Source organism: Strongylocentrotus purpuratus, unplaced genomic scaffold (genome assembly GCF_000002235.5).
Source record: "Strongylocentrotus purpuratus isolate Spur 01 unplaced genomic scaffold, Spur_5.0 spur5_scaffold_6, whole genome shotgun sequence".
In the NCBI taxonomy this organism is placed as follows: Eukaryota; Metazoa; Echinodermata; class Echinoidea; order Camarodonta; family Strongylocentrotidae; genus Strongylocentrotus; species Strongylocentrotus purpuratus.
The window spans coordinates 21,014,765-21,033,098 of NW_022145612.1; the positions used below are offsets into that span (position 1 = coordinate 21,014,765).

The following is an 18,334-nucleotide window of genomic DNA, read 5'->3' on the forward strand; positions in this document are numbered from 1 at the left end:
TTTCCAGGAAGTGCCGGTGGACATTAATGCGCCAAATTTGGTTCTCAAATTGCAAAAGATCCCTACTCTTGGAAGGGGTAGGTGAAAGCAATTATTTTTACATCATATTACTCCAGGAAGTGCCTGAAAATGCGACTAATTTGGTTCTAAAATTGCAAATGCTTCTTATTCTGGGAGGGGGCCAGAACCCCCTCCCAGACCCACCGACGCTTGGTCGCTCCGCTCCCTCGCCGCTAAAGCCTCGTTCTGTCGCTTCATCGTTTTACATATATTTAACCCCATGCCATTTTGTGCCCCTTCCCCCGGTAAGAAATTCCTGGATCCGCCACTGATGCCTATAAACCTTGAGCTTCGGGGGCTCCACCCCTTGACCCCTGCCGGGGCTTTGCCCCTAGACCCCACTTTGCGAAACGTTCAGCGGGGCCTGCATGTTAGAGTGGGGTGCTGCGGATTTTTTTTGTCAGCTCCCCCAAACGTTTTCGCTCATTACGCCACTGGATCGCATTACACATTGTGGTAATATATTATAGTATGCAGTCATACTGTATTTACACTTGTCAAAGTCCCTCAAGCTTTGCTGTAACTTGACAAATTTTATAGGAACATCGGATTACCGGTCAAAACTGGTATAAGTCAGTTGATGTGCGTGTCGTTATTACCTTTATCTTGGGATATACTGCAACAGATAGAAAGATAAAGAATTGTAAATATTTATTAAAAAGAACTGGTATAGACCTGAACTGGTATAGGTTGGCCTATTGACGTGCGTGTCGATGTTACCTTTATCTTGGGATATATAACAGGTAGAAAGATAAGGAATTGTAAATATTTATTAAAAAAGGCAATATTTAACGATTCAAAGTCTCCATGAACAACGAGAGAAAGAGATACTCCAATATATTCACTATTGACGTATTGCATCGGCCAGAATACTGAAAGTGCAGTGCTTCGGGTGCACCTAATATTGTGAAACTCGGTTGATATATTTTTGTGGTTGATCTATTTTTGTGGGTGAAGAATATAATATTCAGAATAATATATGAACCATGGAAGAAGGATATACGTCATACAGTAAAGGCCTAGATCGGTCTTTGGAAAGGATTTCATCGAGGACCAACAATGAAGATAGTGAAAAACAACCTCTTCTGTTTTCTAAGAAAGGTAAAGGTCATGCTACCTTGATATTTAATATTTTCATTGTCAACTGTAGTTTTTGTTCGTATAAAACCCTTTTTTTTTTCATTGACCATAATATAGAAAATGATTATTATGCTTCTCTATTGCTTTTAATATATTCTCCTTAGGATATCGTTTTGATCATTCAGAAATATCAATAATTCAACCATGTCATGCATTTTATTCATCAGAAAAGTCGAATTTCTCAATGATACCTTATACAAAGAAAACTACATAAATATTTGCTTTATTAGAAACGGAGGACAGTATAGGCCATTTTATATCTGTGAAATATATTAAAAGTCACGTGGTGAATCATCTGCAGTTTCACTTTTATTTCCATCAAAATAAAAATACGAAGAATACATACAAAGGATAATACAGTACAATATAATGATAATGTACTAATAATGCAAACTAATGAAAACGTAGTATAAAATGATATGGAAATGCATGCTTTGTATGATTAATGACAAGAAACATAATGTAAACCGTATAATGGATAAGAGTGATCCACTACTCTCTTTAAAAAAAAGAGTGAATTTTCACTCTATTTTCACTTTCTTGGGAGTGACGTCCGTGATCACTTGTTTAGGAGTGAAAATCGATTGATTTTAGAGTGCTCTCAAAGAAGAAAAGAGGGAATGTTCACTCTATTTTCACTACATTTTCACTCTCCAGAGGAGTGACGTCCGTGATCACTCGATTTTTTTTAGAGAGTAAAAAGCAAAGCTTGTAAAAAGTGAAACACAATGCATTGACAATCACAGTTAACCATGTTTTAACATAACAACAGCAGTCATTACACAGACATAATTATATAGGTCTACTATATGCATGGGTCGGGAGAGACAGCTGTACCATAATTGTCTTGTCTGTAATATCAGAGGAATGTATCAGCACAGATTTAGAATAACTTTCATGACATCCATTCAAAGTCTTCCGTCCTCCCTGATCTCGGCGCCATTATGCCGACATACATTTTACTCTTCTAAGATCACTCTGCCAAAAAACGATAGGTAAAACAATTTTGTGTCCCCCGCTCACTCTCTCCTTGACAAAAGGAGGGCATTTTATTTGTTGTTGCTTTATTCAGCATGGTCAGGAGTAGTGGGATGGTGCACAAGAGTGAGATGGGGGAAGGCTGACCACCTGATAAAAAGCATTTAGGATGTCGGGTACAAATTATATTCGTTTTCTATAAAAAAAAAAAAATTAAAAAAAAGAAAATGGTAAAAGGCCTTACTTCATTTTTCAGATCCGGGCAGCAAATTGAAATGGTCAACAAGATACTTCGTGGCTGTAATGGCATGCCTTGGTTTTGCAAGCTCCTATGGATCTAGAGTTAACATGAGCGTCGCTATTATTGCAATGGCCAACAGAAGTTATAGTACTGATTATAGCCAGAATCAGTCATCGACAGAACTGTGCCCGCAACATGGTGATTTGTATAGCAACGAAACAGGAGGCAGAAGCAAGGTAGATACCATAGCTCTATCACACGATTAATTTCATTTTTATTTCCACATGCATCATTCGGGTATCAGGACCATTTTTCGTAACAAATTATAGGAGGACATTCGGCAAACTAAGTGTGGTCAGAAACCTCACCTCCCATTCAAAATGTATAACGACCTCATACACAATCCAGTATATTCACTAACTACTCTGGCTTTTAAGAAGGTTTACTTTTCATATTCGTAACATTGAAATTTCTTTCATGTTATTAATTACTACGATCCAGGATGATTTTTCTTCCACACATGCATAATCAGGGGCGTAGACAACGGGGGGGGGGGGGGGATGAGGGGGATGCATCCCCCCACCTCACAAGGTGGGGGGGATGGCATGTACAATCATCCCCCCCCCCAGGTTTTGGGGAATGATATTTGCTTACTTAATAAGTAATAATGATGATAATAATAGTAATAATAATAATGATAACAATTATAATATTAATAATAATAATAATTATGATGATAATAATAGTAATAATAATAATGATAACAATTATAATATTAATAATAATAATAATTATGATGATGATAATAATAATCCTCATCATTATTGTAATTGTGTTTATTGTTATTAGCCGCATTCACACGGTGAAAGCCAATTCAGACGGTAACAAAAAGAAAATCTTACAAGTATTTTGTGGTTATCTTGTGGTTTGGAAACCACAAGATAACCACAAGATTAAACAGGCGCGGATCTACGGGGGGGGGGGGGTTAGGGGGTTTAAACCCCCCCTTGGGCGGCCCAAAAAACAAACAAACAAAAAAGGAAAAAAAAGAAGAAAAAAAGAAAAAAAGAAAGAAAAAAGAACGCACGCTGGAGAGAAACCCTTTCAAGTGCAAATATTGTGAAAAGATATTCAACTCATCTGGTAACTTAACCAAACACATGATAACTCTGGATATAACTGTGTATTTAACTGTTACTTGATTTAAAAAGACGTTATCATGCACTGTTTTTTATGGTCTCCATTGTGTTAATAGATGCCAGGAAAACATCACATACGGGGTTCAAAATAACACCCCAAAAAAAATCGGCTCGCCGCTTCGCGGCTCGTGGACGATGCTCCGCATCGTCATTATTGGTCACCCCCCCCCTTAACAAAAAGCTAGATCCGCCCCTGAGTCATCCCCCCCAGGTGTACGAACCTGTCTACGCCATTGTGCATAATCATAAGAAATATCAATGTTTTGTAAAAATGTATTATGCTTTAATTATTGTTATTTGCAACCTACCAATCTATCAATCAATATCAATCAAAACTATTGCAGATTTACAAGGAAACATCCACTTGAAGTACAAATATTGTTTGACAATCGCCTCTTTACATTTAGATAAATTGTTTTCTTGATTTTGAATCTTCTTTTACATTATAGGAAGGCGAGTTCCCTTGGGATGCACACACACAGGAGCTCATCCTGTCGGCTTACTACTACGGTTTTGTGCTTCTCCAGGTGCCCGCGGGTATCCTATCCGACAGATACCCGAAGTCCTGCTCCTGGATATACGGGTTGGGTGTCTTCTTATCCTCAGTGGGGTCTCTGCTTATCCCTCTCGCTGCCCATCATAGTGTGACAGCTATCTTCATCACCAGATTCATCTGTGGATTGGCTGAGGTACGTTCAAGGATTGCTACCTTTATAGTTTGAACAATGACAAGTGTGGTCACCTTTAATAATGTAAAATAATTTACTGTCTTCAAGATAATTATGCAGCAGAGACTATTTAGTTCTGTCCTTTTCACTTAAAACCAATTAAAACCAGTTGCAACTATATGGTACAGGATTTGTTGTGACAATAATTCTGATGAATTATGAGTTTCAAAAGTACGTGGATCGGGAATTAGATATAGTACGATTTGTACAGTTTGCATTCTAATTAATTTCAATAATGTTTATCCTTTTGTAGAGTGGGACTTACCCATCGATGTATTCTTTCATGTCCCGGTGGGCTCCTTCCGCAGATCGAAGTATTCTCCTTGCTATTGTCTACGCAGGTAAACATTTCCCTTGATTTGATGAAGGTAATACAATCGAGAAAGAAGGAGAGATTAGGATAATATTTGTGACGAATTTAATAAACTGGTAAATATATTTTCGACTACAGCAACCTCCGAGACCGACTATACCCACGAGTCCAACAACCGACTGAGCTGCTAACAACTTCATTATGAGACAAAATATTGAAAGTCTCGTCGCCTAAATGGGATATCCTTAATATTTTTACTAAAAAGGATATTTAACATTGATAGGTTCTTCTTAAATGTGATTTGAATGAGCATGATTGGTACGGTTCCATGGTTGGAAGCAAAGGTGACATTATCAGTGATATTCTTTTTAGAGTCTAGTTAATTCTAAATTTAGGGAACTGAAACCGGTGGGGAGGGGGTGTGAAGGTCGGGTGTTTGATGGAGTAAGTGAGTGTGGCTTATTATGATAACGTGTATAGAACTATTGAAACATAAATTATTAGTATAAATCACCCAGATCGAAATCCACGCTAATTGCATATAGATGAAGTGTTAACTAGACCTCATTGAAACAACATCTTTTAATTTTTTTGATTCAGGTCTTCCGATTGGGCACATAGTGATGCAGCCGATCTCGGGTCTCTTAGCTGAATCCTCTTATGGATGGTCGTCATCATTCTATATGATAGGTAAGAATATAATGGTTTGTATAATTCTGCTGATGCCTCTACATGTTTCCGGTTTGTGTTATTTCAACGATCGTCCCAAGATAATAAATCAAAAGAGAAGATTGATCTATTAGGTTCTGAGAAGATACAGACATCATCCATCAAGAATAAATGATATTTTCATGAATATAACTTTATAGACAACGGTGTATCATCAATAATTATGGTCACTGTGTTTTTATCTTCAGAGTTGAAACAAAACAGAAGTGAGATATTCAGGACAGATTTAATTTTCAGGATATGGTGAGGGTATTATTCTGCTTTGGTCATTAGAACAAAAATACAATTTCTATACAATGTCTACGTTCGTGGAGAGTCAGTACAGCAATAACTCTAAATATGCTTAAAATGAGTGAACGCACTCTGGTCGTCTCAGAAGACGAAAAATAAAGGAAACCATTTCATGACAAAAAATGAAAGTAGTGGGAAACTTTGCATTGTCATTAAAAAATGTATAAACTTTCAGAGCTTCAAATTACTGGTGTTAATAAAAGCTCATTTGTTTGTTTTACACAGGCCCCCATTTATGTTTCTGGTACACTGTCATAATGTCTGCAAAAGAACACCATTGACCTTATGATTATGAAATTATTAATTTGTTTATTTTATTGATTGATTAAATAATTAATCCATTTTTTCGTTATCCAAGGTGTAATAGGTATCATATGGTTCGTGTTTTGGACAATATTCATCTATGACTCGCCAAATTCCCATCCAAGCATTAATTCTGAAGAGAAAGAATACCTCATCAAAGAACTTCAACTCTGGAAGAAGGTATTTTCATCTTTCAACAGAAGTGCCTGTTTCATAAGCATCATACTAATCATCCACTTTATCATTCTATAGTCATCAAATGAACAAGTAGATACAACTTTAAGATGAGGAAGATGGCCTGGTCCATTTTGAACGAAGGGTGTCTACTTTTTTCCCAGCTTGGTTATCCAAGGTGTAATAGGTATCACATGGTTCGTGTTTTGGACAATATTCATCTATGACTCGCCCAATTCCCATCCAAGCATTAATTCTGAAGAGAAAGAATACCTCATCAAAGAACTTCAGCTGTGGAAGAAGGTATTTCCATCTTTCAACAGAAGTGCCTGTTTCATAAGCATCATACTAATCATCCATTTTATCATTCTATAGTCATCAAAGGAACAAAGTATAGATACAACTTTAAGATGAGGAAGATGGCCTGGTCCATTTTGAAAGAAGGGTGTCTACTTTTTTTTTCCATCTTGGATTTTAGAGCTTTCATATTATTATTTCTCTTCTCCACAAGATAAATCAAGGTGTTGGTCAAGATCATGGATAATGTCAGTGATGAATTTTTGTTTATTCGTCTTGTTCTTCTTGCATCTTTGTTTCTACATACTTGCTAAGGCCTGCCATGAATAAACATCAAGCAATAATATGGTTTATTGGCGCAGTAAAGAGTACTTTATCCCTAAGTGCGAGGTACTTTCAAGGAAAAAAAGATCGTATACACTAAAAAGAGTAAATTTGTAATCTTTAAACAACTCATATTTGATCTACGGCATTTTCTACATTCTAAAATTAACGAACAACTTTTTGACCCTGGTCTGCACTCTTGCAAACACTTTGATTTATCTTTAAATCATCTCATCTCATTGGCCTAAATGGATGTACTTTTCCCCTTATTTCTCACCATTGCCAGGATTAACATCTTAATTTGAAGTTCTTAATTACCAACTGGAAAGCACATCACATAATATTTCACATCTCTTTTGTTTCTAATCTCTCGTGACTCACTTCATACAGAAAATGAAAACGACGTGCAAACAAAATATCTTTGAAAATGTTGAACAATAATCATTATCACTCGACTTTCCAGCCTCCTACATCTTATCCATGGTTTCGGATTATCACGTCACTCCCCGTGATGGCCGTGGGCATGGCTGATTTCGCTATCTTGTGGATTTTGCATTCATTGACAACCAATCTACCAATATTCCTGAGCGAAGCTCTTAGATTCGATGTCATAACAGTGAGTTAAAAACCTTTATGCATTCATTTAGACTGCTTATCCATGGTGCTGCTTGAATCATGCATGAGATAATTATAAGTAACTTTTCCGTTAAACTAACACCGCTTATATTCCTCTAAGTCTAAAGAATGATATTGCTGTCTAAGTCATGTAAATCGAATATTAAAAGCGTTAAGTAGGCTACAGCAGATAAATCACTTGATAAAGACACTTTTTCAAGACTAGATTCTTGGCTGTTTGACAACCCCACGTTATGGTGTTAATCCAGCAGTATCTTTAATTATCTGTTTTTTACGACCACTGCGTGACTAACGATGATAAACGCTGACATTGCAGAAATTATTGTTTTTGTTTGTTTTTGTTTTAAAGGATTTTTTTTTTGATTGCCCCTGTTTATGGCCGCAGTTTAAACAACTATCTCAATAAAATGTTATTTGCTCCCTGGCAAGTAATAAGATAGGATTTTGTATAACACCCGCGGTGAATTTTATTGGCCATTGTCCGGCTTCTTTTGCAGCGTAAGCACTTTTCAACCCTTAATATCAACCGAGATTTTGTTCTTCTGTGTAACGATAAAACATCTATTATCTGCGGTTTAAACAAAGGCTAAAATTAAATTAGTTGGACTTCAATATATTTCAGGTTTATCAAATTACAAATTCATGTGAACTTGCTGTAAACCTGTTGGTATGGTTCACCAATATAGTGCCGCTTTCCAATTAACAAATCTGAAGGTATCATATTAAAAGCCCGAAGGCTGAATCTATCAAATCCTATTCTTTCTTGACAAGATCAAGTCGTATCGACGCATTTCTTATGATGACAGACCTTTATTCCCTTAAAAATCGTACAGTATGTTTACTTAAAACCTATACATATATATTACAATAATTGTTGATATAAATGTATATGTATAATATGTACATGGTACTTCTTATTTCAATAAAGACACTACTAAAACTTCTTAACATTATTCTTACATGTTTAATCAATTTGCAGGCTGGAGCTCTATCGGCATTTCCTTATGCTATCCTCCTTATGACACTTTTAGGCGGCGGTTTTCTCGCCGACTACTTGATTTCAAGAACCAAACTCTCTAGAACTGTAATCAGAAAACTAATGACCAGTCTAGGTAAAGTCCTGGTAATGTCTTATATTACCTGAATATACACAATTCAACCGTCTGAACACTATTATGGGAAGCTGCGTAACGTCATCAATTTGGTGGCAAATTTCGAAGAGAAACGTTGCGTATTAAGTCATACAGTTTCTCTTTACATAGTTCAACCGAGTTTTGGGGATTGCTCAGTGCCAATGAACGAATCTATCAGGAATCCAAACGAAAGCAAGTTGTAAAAACTATTGATAAATCCTGTATTCAAAACTATTCAAACGAGTGTTGGATTCAGAGCGTTTTGAAAGTGCTTTCAAAATCTGTTTAACGCAAGCTTTTAAAGAGCACCATCTTTCATAATAGGAAAACAAACTTCACACAATTTTTGAATGAGAACTTATCGAAACTTGCGGAAAACTTTCACATAATTATACAGTTTGCAAGAGCGGTATACAATTTTTGACGCAATTATTGAGGTTTTTTCATATTTATTTATTGATAAAGAAATAATATTTTCAACATTCAGGTCTGATCTTTTCGGCCTTGTTCATGGTGTCATCGGGATATACAGGATGCAATGCCGCTGCCACCATCACCATGTTGTCTCTTGGTCTAGCTTCGACGGGACTCGTTTATTCGGGCGCATCCCTCACGCAGATGGAGTTCGCAACACCCTACGCCGGAATAGTAACGGCCATCGCAAACACCTTCGCAAACACTCCTGGGTTTTTGTCGCCTATGATTGCAGGTGTTGTTACTGAAAATCAGGTGAGAATGAAAAGGAGGAGAGACAGAGAGGCAGAGGAAAAGTTAGAGCAGAGACAAACGCTGTATTGGCATGACAATAAAAATTGTTATGACCTGTAGGCGTATATAAATTTATATCGAGACAACTACTATACCTGCATGAATCGAAACAATCAAATCGGTCAGTGCGTATAATACAGAGGGGGCACGGGAGCTAGTGCCATTACACTGAATGGCGAAAAAAAAGGATAAGAGACAGTGGTTGGAGCGAGAGGGGGAGGGGCAACAGGCACCCGATGTTCTTAGCGTGCTTATGTCTTGATGACAATGTCGGCGCCCTGATACATGTATCCCCATCAGAGGCGGCCCTCCTAGGTGAGGGGGGGGGGGGCAGAGTGGTACTCCAAAAGTGCCCCTTTTTAATATACTGTAAGAAAAATGCTCCTTTTACTTTGACAAGTGCCCCTAAGTTAATTTGTAAAAGTGCTCCCATCCCTTTTAACCTCTGATAAGTTGCTCTTTTATTCTGACACTTGCCCCTTTTCCTTTCTAATAAATGCTCTTTTTCCTTCTTTTATTAGTGCCCCTTCCCCTTTCTTAATTACCCCTTTTCATCTCTTATAAGTGCATATTTTCCTTTATTATAAGTGCCCCTTTCTCATTCTTATAAGTGCCTCTTTTCATATCTAGTCAGTGCCCCTTTTCAGATGCAATAAGTGCCCCTTTTCACCTCTGATAATTTTCCTTTTTTAAACAATGATACGTGCCCCTATTCCTTTTTAATAATTTGGGCCTATCCATTTTTCATAAATGCTCCCTTTTCACCTGTTATAGATGCCCCTATCAAAATCTGATGGGTGCCCCTTTTCCGTCGACATTTGCCCATTTCCGATTATCATAAGTACCTTTTTCATCCCTGATGAGTGCCTCTTTATTTAGGTGTAAGAAGTGCCCCATAACTTCTGATAATTACACTTTGTACTTTGACATGTACGTGCTCCTTTTCTTTTCTAATAAATGTATTATCCTTTTCGATAAGTGTCCCCTTTTCCTCTCATCATTAAACGTGCCCACAATTTCAAGCGACTGAGAGAAATTTCCCCCAAAGCTCGCTCGCCACGCTCGCTCGCATTTGATGATTGATTGATTTTTATTCGCCAAACCTCAAACATACAACAATATAAAAGAATAACAGATCAAAATTAAGTCAGCTTGAACAAGATAACCCACGAAAGCTCGAGAGCTTATTTCTACTGGGGTTCCCCACATACATGTACAACATTAATAAGTTAAAATAGGTAATATTTACAGACAGATAAGAAAAAAAAACTTATCAAAGATAATGATGATTATAATAGATAATAGATTATATAATTATTTTACTTATCAAAGGTCTTTTCAGTCTTCCGTTATGAGCACGTGCTTCGCTCGCTCGCAAATAAATTTTCAGACAATCACACTCAACTGCAGAAGCATGATGCTTAAGCAATATATTGTATGATGTATAAAAAAAAAAAATAATATCATCTTTGAAAATGTAAACATGTATGAGAAGAATTGTATATTTTCGCTTTGAGATTTCCCTTTGTAGGTACCCTATTTTCCAGCAAGTAACCCTTTTTGTTGGTGCCCCCCCCCCCCACGTTGGTAGTCGCTCGGCCGCCCCTGATTAACAGAACTACCACAATAGCTGGACCATTGCTGCCTTCCTGTGGCAATAACTAATTCTCTCTCTCTCTCTCTCTGACTCTATCTCTCTCTCTGTCTCTGTCTCTGTCTGTCTCTGTCTGTCTCTCTCTATCTCTCTTTCTCTCTCTCTCTCTTTCTCTCTCTCTCTCTCTCTCTTTCTCTCTATGTATCTCTCTGTATCTCTCTTTACTTTCCCTTTTTCTTCTCAGGCTGACATGCTTGGATGGCGGAAGATGTACTGGATCGCGTTTGGCATCGCCATTTTTGCTGAGGTTATCGTTCTTCTCTTCTGCACCTCGGAGCTGCAGTCCTGGGCAGTGATAGAAAAAGATGATCAGAAAACGGAAAAATACAAAGAAGTGAAGTGAAAACACCGGGGTTTCCAGAGGATTGGCAAGCTGTTGCAATACACTCATGTCATCCTCCTTCTTACCCTTATACACGTCACAGATCGTGACATTGGTTTGGCTTGACGTTCAAGTCGTAACGATAAAGAACTTGTAAGTTGTATAGCCAAAATCAACGAGGCTTATATACCATGCATACTTGAAGTTGAAGCAACAGTTAACATAACTCATAACATATTGACATTTCCTGAAAAAGAAAAAAAAACATTACACTAGGCTAATAGAAGTGTATGAGTACCCAAGATAGCTTGATTAATTTGTTTGTTCACCACACATGCTTCGTTCATTCAAATAGCGAAACCTAAGTATATTGCTTGGAGACCTCGAAATAATACATAGCTTTATATTACATACTTTCAAATGAGTAACAACTACTAAAATATTAACCAACTACTAAAATATTAACCATTATAGAAGGGGGAAGGAGAAGGGACTCGTCGATTTAGTAATAGAGGATTATCCTGTATAATTCAAAAGAGAAATCCAACCTTAATAGCAAACCGAGAGGAGAGGACCTAAAGCCGTCGGTCTTCTGGTTGCTTACAAACAAGCTTTCTTAGCAGTCAGGTAACATAACCACCACTATCTGTAGAGGTGTCGTGGTCGAGTGGATAAGTCACCGGACTGTGGATCACAAGGTCCGCGGTTCAAGTCCCGCCGCGGCACTAATGTCCTTTGGCAAGACATTGATCTACATTTGCCACTCTCCACCCAGGTGTTAAAATGGGTACCCGGTAGGATGCGAAAGCTAATGTGGTTTGATTAGCAAGTGGCGCTTGTAAAATGGCGACTGGCTGGAATGCTCCCCAGGGAGTGGAGAATGTGCATACCTTGTGTGCGGGTAAGCCTGAATCCGATGACCGGGGTAATAATAATATGTTGTAAAGCGCTGTGATACACATGTATGTCTGTAAGAGCGCTATATAAATGCCAATATTATTATTATTATTATTATCTACCTATTCTGACTAGAGAAAGCAGACAATCAGAGAAGTAGACGAGTGAGAGTTGGAATGAATCGGGAAAGAATGAGAAGGTTATGAATTTTTGAAAGTTGTAATCACTGTAGGATAACAGTACATTCCCATTTGTTCCATCAGATAAAACGACTAAAATTTCATTTTTTCCACAAATGTATTCCTTTTTATTCATTTAATATCACTCTCTTCAAGGAAACCAAAAACTGGTTAGGAACAAATCTGTATGTTAGCTCGGGAACAGGCACTAGCTCCTGAGGATATGTAAATTATATGTAGATGACAATGATGAATGTTTATAAACTTGAAGATAGTACACTGTCGCTCATAAAGGTGGAATATTTTAGTTTTACCCCAATTTATGGAATTATTAAAACAATTATTTAAAAATAATAGATATAGATAATAGTATACATTCTCAGATTTGATTGAATAATAACTTGCCATTGTGTGTTTTGCGGAACTGCTAAAGCATGTGTATGCTACTATGCTTATTAACTAGGGGACCTACGCTCTCAAGTCATAAATGACAGTAATGAGGGTTAATGCCCCACAAAAGGGCACTAATATAGCACATCGACACGGTTTTTATCCTGGGGCCTCACAGTTACGAGGCCATTGTTTTGTCACTGAACCATGACTGTACGCAGCGGGGGCTAGGGTAGGGGGCAGTTTCCATAAATAAAATAAAAAACAGAAAATGCAATCAATTTTCAATAATTTATTGCATTTTACCACGGTCCCCAACATAAAAAAAATCATCTGGACGGCCATGCATTATGGCTCAAGGCTTGAGCACACAGAATTTTTTTTATGTTAGGCACCGGGGTTAAATGCAATAAATTATTGAAAAGTTATTGCATTTTCAGTGTTTTTTTTAAATTTATGGAAACTGCCCCCTACCCTAGCCCCCGCTGCGTACAGTCATGATTCAGTGACAAAGCAATGGCCTTGTAACTGTGAGGCCCCATGATCAAAACCGTGTCGATGTGCTATATTAGTGCCCTTTTGTGGGGCATTAATCCTCATTACTGTCATTTATGACTTAAGGGCATAGGTCCCCTAGTTGATAAGCATAGTAGCATACACATGCTTTAGCAGTCACGCAAAACACACATTGGCAAATTATTACTCAATAAAATCAGAGAATGTATACTATTATCTTTATCTATTATTTTTTAATTATTTTTTAAATAATTCCATAAATTGGAATTTAAAAAAAATATTCCACCTTTATGAGCGACAGTGTATCTATAGTAATAAAATCGTTGACAAAGAAATAGAATTCAAAATGAGAAACTAATACCAACGTCAGTTCTTGATGGACTTATTTAGTGACTATGGAAATGAGCAAAATGAGTTATATTGTGAAGATTGTGAAGGCAGAGAAACAGATAAGTATTTATTCTATGTTGAAAACCCGTTAAGTACAAACAAATAAATTTTGTATTTGTATATATATGTCGATTTAGAATTGGTTCACACAACCTACAAATAAAAACCGGCATAGACGTCCAGAAAACCCCTCACATCTACGAACTTGTAGTGAAAGTACGGAAAAAGTTGGAAATGAATTTCACATTGTAATGGAATATACAAGATAAAACGCTGAACAAAAATTGTTATAATATAATAATAGGAATATCTAGAGAATTTAAAGATCAAAACAAGTTATACAATTACACGATGAAAATATAATCGATCAGTTTTTAAAGTATTTTGTCAAATACCCAAAGTGAATTTCGATAGCCGCATGGAATCTGTAATGTCTTGTAGAATAACATCTCTAGTTTGAGGGAATATCTCTTTGTCATATGATTTGCTATTTTGTATATGTGTACGTAACACATGCAATACATTTTGAAGCGATTTAATCCAAATCCTTGTGATGAATAGGGGACATAAAAAATGAATTATAGCAACAATCTGAGAATAAGTTTCTGACCATTTGAACTGTTTCCAAAAAAAATGTTTTCATAACTATTGCTATCAGGTTTACCCATGTATCATTTGCAATAGATAGGTTAATTTTTAACAATAACTATTTTATATGAATTACCCTTTGTCATTTACTGAACATTTCATCTAATTTGAAGTATTGCATAAATGCATACTTGTTCAATCATTTTTATGGTTTCCATGTATCTTTCAAAAGATTTTTCCAATATTCCAATATTTGTAATAATTTCCATGCCCATGTATTGTTAAACAAAGTATTCATGTGAATGAAGTTCTCTAATAAATACAAATACAAAAATGTATGACTCAGCAGTGCCTTTTCTCTTCAGAGGACATATAATAATATGCCATCCATTTTGAGTAGTACCCCACGGGATAAGTCACTTAGGAGAAGAAAAAAAATTGTACACGACATACAGTAGAGATTGATATCCACCACGACGTCACAATCCATTGACCATTTGAGATTCGCATAGACATAGTGATATATTAATTCAGTCAACAGTAACCAGTATTGTGTCTCAGGGAACATTTTCTTCTCCGTTTGTCCAACATTATACCAGGAGGATCATTCTCATCGATCTAATTAATGCCAATATGTCTTATAGATCGAAAGGCCAGAGCTGTTTCTTTACAAAAGAGGTTCTGCATGTATGACAGGGGGTTCATGAGAATCGACTCTGTGCTTCACGAAGAAGAGCTTTATGTAAGGTAATAACGGAAGAACAAGCATTTAAAACAAATTTTCATAATGCATCCATGTTTGACAAGCAATTTAATAAGTTGCCGATATCGACAGGTGTTTTTTTCTTAGACGTTTATTCAGACCTTGTTGTAAGTCTTCTAAATACTGCGAATCGATTTCGATTTTTCATAATGCATTCATGTTTGACATGCAATTCAATCAGTTTCCAATATCGACAGGTTTTTTTTTCTTTGACGTTTATTTATTCAGAGGACCTATAATAATATGCCATCCATTTTTAGTAGTACCCCACGGGAGAAGGCACTTAGAAGAAAGATTTTTTTTTTTTTTTTTTTGTACATGACACGCAGTAGAATTTAATCTATAATCCACTGACTCATTTTTTTTTAGCTTTCATACATAATATGAACTCACTACAAGGGCTGGATTGCCCTTTAACAATACGTATAGATGGTGGCAATGCTGTATATGGACTGTGGATTAGCCAAAGGGTGTTTACTTCATAGCATAAATTACGTCACTACATAAAATATTTTATAATCTGAATATTGAAATATATGGGAATGCATATTAAGTTTATGCGTCACAATAATCTTTCAAAAAGTACACATTATGAGGAGACATGCATATCAATTCAGTCAACAGTAACCAGTATTGTGTCTCAGGGAACATTTCCTTTCTTCGTTTTCACCAACAATAATATAATACTATAATCATAATACCAGGAAGATCATTCCCATCGATCTAATGCCAATATGTCGTAGATCGAAAGGCCAGAGCTGTTTCTTTACAAAAGAGGTTCTGCATGCATGACAGGGGGTTCATGAGAATCGTCTCTGTGCTTCAAGGAGTTTTAAGAGCTGGAGACCCAACTGGCAACAAATTATTCCAAGCAGCTGCTGTTTTCTATGGTTGCACAATAGAATCTACTTGTGTGCTGTTACCTTTGATGTCCGAGGTTTGAAGCGGCCACTATCATTGGGAAGCCTGAGTAGTGATTTTTGTCACAAATAAATATCCTTAATATTTCAATATTAATACTTTTTATTTCAACTAACAAGGGGAAAATCGAACAGATGATAAAAATATGAATACAAAAGCCTAATTGTCTCAAGAAATTTGTTTACATTGCAAGATAGCAGCTTTAATTTGTGAAAAATAGTAACAATTTACAGTCATAAAACGTGCAATTTGACACTTTCCGATTACTTGCGGCTCACGAAAATAAAAATTGGATTTGTTCATGTACAGTTCTTTATGATGTTATATGTCAGATTAGTGCCCACACATTCCCAGTCGAGTAATTTTTATTAATATTTCAGGAAATTTTGCTCCATTTCCTTTCGCTTGCCTCCTGTAAAGGTAAGCATTGTGTACTGCTCGTATTATCAGAAGTTTGCAGCTAGGCAGAAATCTTTTGTCTACGTATCTGCAAGGAAGATCCAGTTAAGCACATGCCTGACATATTTTCTCATGGCGGCATCGAAGATGGTACAAATGGAATGAGCTATAGGACTCTAATCTCTTAAAACTTTTTGGTTTAAGGTAATAAAAGAAGCACAAGCCTTTAAAACACTTTTTCGTAATGGGTTCATGTTTGACAGGCAATTTAATCAGTTGCCAAGTATGACAGGGGGTTCACTGAGAATCGACTCTGTGCTTCATGAAGAAGAGCTTTATGTAAGGTAATAACGGAAGAACAAGCACTTAAAACAAATTTTCATAATGCATTCATGTTTGACAAGCAATTTAATCAGTCGCCAATATCTACAGTTTTTGTTTAAACGTTTATTTATTCAGACCTTGTTGTAAGTCTTCTAAATACTGCGAAATCGATTTCGATATAGTTTTATATCAATCTTCGTGAAAACATGACATCCATTGATATTCTTTTCGGTCGTTTTATAGGAGATTATGTTCACACATGATTTGGTAAAATGAATTTACAAAGATTTTATTTGGAATCTATTGTGTTAAATTTTCGAATATGAGGACATGAACAAATTTATGATTTTTGCATTCTTGCTATCGTCTTTGGTTAAATTGTACCCCATTATTAGATTCATTTTGTTCACAATTTCCTTCCCTCGAACCTGTTGAAAATATTTATGATGTACATGAATAAAGAGAAGATCCGAGACTGATTTTTAGCGAATCCTCCTTATAATTGCTGCAATAATGCACATGGAAAGATCAAGTCATGATATAAGTGCATGCATCGTATGGCCACGCACGATCAGGATAATGAAAAAAGAAAATATTTGCTTGTCATGGTCATAGCCTTTTGACATTTTTTCTCTTTATATTGATAGTGCCCTTATAAGGTAAATAGTTTCACGACAAAATAAACCTTTATCAAATACAATAAGCAAGTATTTGGACTACTGGTAATTTAATTATCGAGTCCAATATTTTGACCTTTATAATCCATATAAAGGTGGGTAGACATTTTTTTTTGTACATTCAATTGAAACGGATTATTCTACTAGGATTGGGTAAGAAATGATCGATGAAAAGATTATACAAACCCATGGCAACTATTTATTGAATAGATTTTGTATATAGCGCAAAAATGAGTACCATAGAGAGCGCTTGAAATTGAAATACATTAATAGTCGTTCTCCTGAAATGCGACGGCAGAAATAAAAGGACTATGCAATTTTTCATCTGCACAGGCAATCTACTAAACAGAGGCACACGGCTCATCCACTCTCTCGACATGTTTCAGTTTGAATGGTACAGCTCATGGTAAAATAACAATCTATATTAAGAAAGTAGTTAAGAGGCGTTGTAATTTACCGTTTATGTGAAGACGAGGCTCAAACATGAACATTGGCAAATTAATTTTCTCAACTTTTGTGGTGAATATTTTTAATCAAAATAAGCCGTTTGCGTAACATAATTAGTTACGAAACGCCGTGCTTCTTATTATCACTCTTGCAGCGTGACCATCCCTTCGTGAATAATTTGAACGGCTTCTGAGAAACCTTTCAACAAAGTTATTGACGTGCGTGCTATTACTTATATTAAATCGTCCGAGGTGCTTGCAATTACATTCCAACAAAAATATTTAGAAAACGACTTTGAACGACTTCTTAGTTCTAGAGTGGTTCGTCTATAGTTGTGTTTTTCAATGTTATCTTAAAGGCATGAAAGAGAGTCCTGGCCATATTATTTTTGATCTTCAGGATACGCGGTAATCAATTTTGCAACATTATTACATATTGCATATAATTATGTATGCGTGTAACCATCGCCTTAACGGTGACGATATTATCACAACACAAGCTGCATGAGCAAGGAGGAGAGCTGAGAGTGAGCATAAATATAGGAACTGTCAAC

The 18,334-nt window shown here is 36.3% G+C and overlaps 1 protein-coding gene across 1 annotated transcript; it reads left to right on the forward strand.

Moving 5' to 3' along the window:
- The first annotated feature begins 795 nt into the window (after positions 1-795).
- On the forward strand, positions 796-11,617 carry LOC585062 (sialin-like). Its single transcript, XM_030999916.1, has 10 exons — positions 796-1,161; positions 2,435-2,655; positions 4,068-4,307; positions 4,600-4,687; positions 5,260-5,349; positions 6,344-6,459; positions 7,241-7,393; positions 8,393-8,525; positions 9,034-9,275; positions 11,153-11,617. Exons 1-10 carry the CDS (start codon positions 1,047-1,049, stop codon positions 11,309-11,311), a joined length of 1,557 nt encoding a protein of 518 aa, XP_030855776.1. The 5' UTR covers positions 796-1,046; the 3' UTR covers positions 11,312-11,617.
- Positions 11,618-18,334: the final 6,717 nt, after the last annotated feature.

Excerpts from the sequence above, each read along its gene's own strand:
- LOC585062 (XM_030999916.1), top strand. The coding sequence starts at position 1,047 with ATGGAAGAAGGATATACGTCATACAGTAAAGGCCTAGATCGGTCTTTG. Across the intron at positions 1,162-2,434 it reads TCTTCTGTTTTCTAAGAAAG|ATCCGGGCAGCAAATTGAAA; the intron begins GTAAAGGTCATG and ends TTCATTTTTCAG. Across the intron at positions 4,308-4,599 it reads TCATCTGTGGATTGGCTGAG|AGTGGGACTTACCCATCGAT; the intron begins GTACGTTCAAGG and ends ATCCTTTTGTAG.